The 5556-nt window shown below is 52.2% G+C and overlaps 1 protein-coding gene across 1 annotated transcript; it reads right to left on the minus strand.

The window, feature by feature from the left end:
- Positions 1-358: 358 nt before the first annotated feature.
- LOC127320840 (uncharacterized) lies at positions 359-1709 on the minus strand. The gene has a single exon (XM_051349929.2). It carries the CDS (start codon positions 1597-1599, stop codon positions 781-783), a length of 819 nt encoding a protein of 272 aa, XP_051205889.1. The 5' UTR covers positions 1600-1709; the 3' UTR covers positions 359-780.
- Positions 1710-5556: the final 3847 nt, after the last annotated feature.

Here is a 5556-nt window from a genome sequence, read left to right on the forward strand (position 1 = left end):
CTCCACAGGACAAGATCTTCTGCATGAAGTACACACATAGGTTACTTGTTGTGAATACTACCTCAATTCCAATGATTAAGGCTCATATTTTTTTAAAGTCGAACCATCTAAAGTTTAACTAAGTTTTTACAAAAGTTATTAACATGTAAAATATAAGATCAATATTATTAGATGCACCATGAACTATATTTTCATATGATATTGTAGAATATCATATTTGTTGATAGATTTTTCGTGAAGTTCGATCAAACTTTGCTCAGATTGACTTTTTTAAAAGCATTATTCATTGGACGGAGGTATTAGTAGTTAGTGTAACCAAGATATAATTTTTTTTTGACAATGAAGAGCATATCTAATATATTAGTAATGCCTCCTTCCCTCTCTTTATTAACTGATCTCATGCCTCTTCAAGTAGAAGTACTCCTCTCCATCTATAATGTACAGATCTAAGCCTTGCTTGACGCTCCTCTCGCTCTCACTCTTCTGCACCAGAAGATCTTCCATGAAAGAAGAAGCTACTCACTAATTATTACTACTTCCTACTACTATCTAATACCAGTATACCACTCACACTCATACTGATACTACACCGTCCTTCTAAGCAGAACATGTACATGGTCACGATCGCGACACGTCGCGACCAAAGCTTCTCGGCTTAGGCCCGTTTGGAACGCGGGAACTTTTTTCGAGCATCAAGAACTGAACTGTTCTCCGTGAAATTTTCGCAGTTCGAATCCTGTTTTTTTCTCGGGACCGGATTCGATCGATCTGAGATTTTCATCAGGCTTGTAGTTCCTTCTCGACCTGCATCCTGATCTCCCTGTTGAACCTGGTAATGAAGTCCTCCACCCTCCGGTTCAGCTCTTCGTCAGAGAGCCTCGCGTAGAACTCGCTCTCCTCCTCCTCCTCCGCGGCCGCGGCGGTCGGACGCCGCCGCACCTCCGTTGCTGTCCGCCGGAGCTTCTCCTCCCTCACGACCACCACGCTCTTGTCCTCAACCACCGGATCTTCGGGCACGGCGGCCGCGAGCGCGTGCGAGTGGGACCTGCTCCGCCGCCTCCTTGCCGCCCTCTCCTCCCTCGCCAGGCTCCTGCTCGCCGTCAGCCTCGCTTTCACCGTCACGCCGTCCTCCACCGGCGTCATCTCTTGTCTTTCAGGCTTAACGACGCCATGGTCGCCTCTCGCAACCAATGCGTGGGCGTCCATGGCGACCACCGTATCGCCATGGACGACGTCCCTCGCAACAACCAACCCTTGGTCGTCGTTCATGATGACCACAGGCAGGAGCTCTTCGACGGGCACAACCGTCGACGCGTCACCGGAGGCCAGGAAGGGACGGTCGTCGACGTAGGCGGCGGGGGAGGATGAGCCGAAGAAGAGCATGCCGGAGTCGGCGGCGATGACGACGATGATGGAGTTGGACATGAGGAACCAGAAGGTGGTGTCCCGGAAGAGCGTGGAAGGCGGCACGTGGAGGACAGAGACGTAGAGCACCGGCAGCGCCATCACCAGGATCGAGATGGACACCTTGGTCATCATCTGCTGATGCATGCAGCTCTTCTCCGGAGGAGCTTGCATGTTCACCAGAGGCAGCAGCATGTGTTTGCAAGCCTTTTGTGTTTCCTTGCACTGCTGCTATGCCTATTCTCGCTTGCTATGGGCTATGGCGTGTCTGAGTTTGAGCTTGTGATTTCTGTGGACTTGTGGTGTGACTGAAATGTCCCTTTTATAGGGGAGAAAGATCTAGAGAGAGGGAGAGCGAGAGTAAATTAATGCAATCTAATTGTTGTTGTCTCTGCAAATTGTGTAGGTGTAGGTCTGTGGTTGTACGTACGTGGGTGAGAATGATTGGTGTGTGTCTAGAGAGAGTGCATGCATGGAAGGGGAGTGTGAGCATCACCAGTACTAGTAGCAGCTCCCCAATAATCATGTGCGGCTGGACGGATGGAGATGGGGTAAAGAAAGGTATGGTGGTTTTGCATGCCTGATTAGAGAGGGCAAGCTAGCTACTCCCTCTGGTTCATATTAATGGACTCAACTTTGTCTAGATACACATGCATCTAGTCTAAAAACTTAACTAGATACATGCGAATCTTGACAAAGTGAAGTCCATTAATATGGACCGGAGGGAGTAGGTGATGGTGTTGCCTTTGATTTTGATTTTTTGGGGTGCAATTTGCAGGGGAGGGACATACTGTTTAGATGGGAGGGAATGGGTATTGTAGCACATGTTGGCCGGCAGGCTAGGACAACCAATAATATGGAGAGGAAAATCTTGGATGCATGGCTGTTTGGTTTGGAAAAGCAGAGTTAAGAGCATACTTCCTTATATCTACACCACACCACACACACCTACCTAGCTATAGCAAGATAGGATCAAAACCATGGTGCTCATCCATATATACCACTATGGAGTAGTGGCTGTAGAACCATGTTTGTGCAAGTTAATTGTTTGTGATTTTTTATTTGCTTCTTTGACAATTTACCATTACTCAATTAGCTTTAGGAAAAACTGTTCGTGAATTCTCCTTTTGTTTTTCAAAATAGCTTGCTTTACTTTGCTTAAATATACCGTGATGCATGATCGGAACTATTTGTGATGTGTATCATCTTTAGTACATTTCTCGGATGCAATTTATCACTTGGGGTTAGGGCATGTGAGAATATCAGCAAATTAAACTTTCTATGACTCCATGATTTAAGGGAAAGAAAAGATTAACACCAAGAGCTTTGCTACTCCAACAAACTCATTACAAAGTCCAATTGTGGATGCACTGGAGTGGACATGACCGACTTTCCTTTTACTAATATTATGAAAGGAAAAAATATACAGGCTTGTGTGTTATTAGTATCATAAAAGTTCATTAGGAGAAAAATCTGATTAGTTCACACAATATTTTCAATAGCAGGCTATCACAAATATCGACAACCCTCCAAATCAGCTATGTTGGCGCTAAAGCGGATAGTTCTATAGAGAGCAATTGTAATTACATTACATTTAGCATCAATCTGCTCAACCCGCTATATCCTTTTATTTGAAACGTTGGTTATCCTCTGAAAATCGTAAAAGAAGACGAAAGGCTAGCCTCGCTGCGATTCACATTAATCATGGATGTTGAATATTGTGTGTCTCCAAAAATCACAAATCACAAATCCAATCAGAATGGGGCCGATGGTACAAAAAGCCAACCCTCTTTGGACAATCTTTTTTTTTCGAGGTTGACGGGGGGGGGGGGGGGGGGGGGGAAACCCTCATGTTCTTACAAACAGATAGGGGGAAATACATGGGGTACAGAGGAGAAGAAGACAACTAAACAAATAGAAGCAAGGGAACACAAGGGAAGGGGGAGGTTAGCATCCGAAGCCAACCGAACCCCCTCGGGAGGCTAGCACCTCAAAGGACAGTCACTATGACTTGGCAAGCGAGCGAGGGGCGGCGATGAAGACTGCAGAACCAAGACCAAGCACAATCGAAGGGCGTCGTATAGCCGAGACTGGGGCGACGACACCGGTGTGCCGACCCCGTGGTCGAAGGGCGATGCAGAGACGAGGCACGCCACGAGCACGAACCAGACAAGGCCACAACCGGACGTCACCTTGGGGACCTCAAGCCGACCGCTGAACGGGTATCTCCGGAGAAATACACACCGCAAGCAGGCAGACCAGGGGAGCAGGTGGTGGAATACGTGGACACAGAAGCACGCGAAGAAGCATCCCGGCACGGTCGAAGGGCATCGGATAGCCGAGTCCGTGCAGCGACACCGGTGTGCCGCCAGCATTGCCGAAGGCGATGTGCCACCGAGACCAAACACAGTCGAAGGGCGTTGGATAGCCGAGACTGGGGCGACGACACCGGTGTGCCGACCCCGTGGTCGAAGGGTGGCGCATACTGCGGCAACCCCAGGATGTCCAGGCAGCTCGGTCGGGCCACCATGACAACCACCTAGTCCCGCAAGTATACGAGCGGGCGGCCAGCGGGGCGACAAGAGGCAAGCGCTGTCCCAAGCGTGTCGGGAGGTGCACTGAGCCAAGAGGACGCCTCCATGGAGGAGCACGACACCCACATGCGTCGTCGTCCACAGGCTTTCGCCCGGATGTGCATGTCCACCAAACAACGGGACAGGCCAACCTCCCCCACCCTGTAGGAGACCGCGGCGAGGGGTGGACACGGGCCACCGGAGAAGGGGGAGCGGTCGAGCTGCAAAGGGCCCACACCCAGGACGGAAGGGCAGCCGCATGACCCGCCAGGAGGAGGGGCAGCCACCAGAAACCCGTCGGAGGGGCACAACGCCGGCCATCCATGAGCCAAGCCACGCTCTAGGGGCCGGGATCAACGGCCGGACACCCGGGGCGAGAACTCGGAGGCGGCCGGAACACGCAGGAGCCGAGGGCGGGCCTCACGCGAGGAGACCCGAGCCACCACGACCAGAACCGCCGGGGACGGAGGAGCAGCACCACCTCCCAGCAGGGCAGCACGGCGCCAGGGGCGGCGCGCGGCAGACGCCGGAGGGCCTCACCACGGCGGAGGGCAGCCGGCAGGCCAAGTCCCGTGGCCTTCACGGCCAGATCCGGCGAGGAATCATCAGCCAGCGAGCAGCCCAAGGCGCGGAGGAGCGCCGCCGCCGGCGCGACAGGGCCGCGTGCGCCAGCAGGACGGGCAGCAGGCTCGGCGGCAGAGGAGCAGGAGGCGCCGAGGACGGGCAGGGCAACGTCCTGGCGGCGCATGAAGATGAAGGGGAGGGGCGGGGGAGCTCGGGGGGATTTGGATGTTGGGGGAGAACGAGCTGGAGATGCTCCCCGCCGCCTCCGTCCGCCGGCAGCGGCGGGAGCTGGTGGCGAGGTGGGGGAGGGGGCGGTGGGCGGCGGCGCGGGGGTCGCCTCGGAGTCGCCCGAGAGCGACCCGGAGGCTAGGGTTTTCTCCTCTTTGGACAATCTAACCCAGCTTATGCAGTTACAAGGAACGGCTGAAAAGACTTAGCTTCATGTTGTCAAAATGATTACAAGCACAGGTACAAGACAAAAACAAATCATTTCGGACCAAAATCAATTAATGCAAATCTATATGCAGTTCATATCACATCAGTAATCAAATCGCCCGTAGCTAATTCCTTTGTTCGCATTATGTTACACTTATATGCTTGCACGCCCTGAAACTTTCGCGTCAATAATTGGGGAAATATCAAAAGCATGTGCCCCATGGCCACACGTGTCGCTCTTTTTTTTAAACATAAGGCTCGAGCAGAGCCCGGCTTTAAATTAATAAAGCCCCAACGGCAGCATTCATACATCATCCATACACACGAACAAGACGCGACTCGACAAGATGGAGGGATGCTCCACACAACCACAAGCACAGGTTACATGACCTGGACCGCACAAGATACAAGGTGAGCGACCAAGTTCACCAGATGGTGAGGCGACGCCCCAACGCCAAAGCCTGCCACCTAGTTACACCGGACGCCACCTGACTCCACTTGGCCCCAGAGGGGAGCACAAGGAACTAGACACTATCTCTGATAGAAGCATGAAGAGCTCGGATCCTGCCAATCACCAGCT

Source organism: Lolium perenne, chromosome 5 (assembly GCF_019359855.2).
Source record: "Lolium perenne isolate Kyuss_39 chromosome 5, Kyuss_2.0, whole genome shotgun sequence".
Taxonomy (NCBI): Eukaryota; Viridiplantae; Streptophyta; class Magnoliopsida; order Poales; family Poaceae; genus Lolium; species Lolium perenne.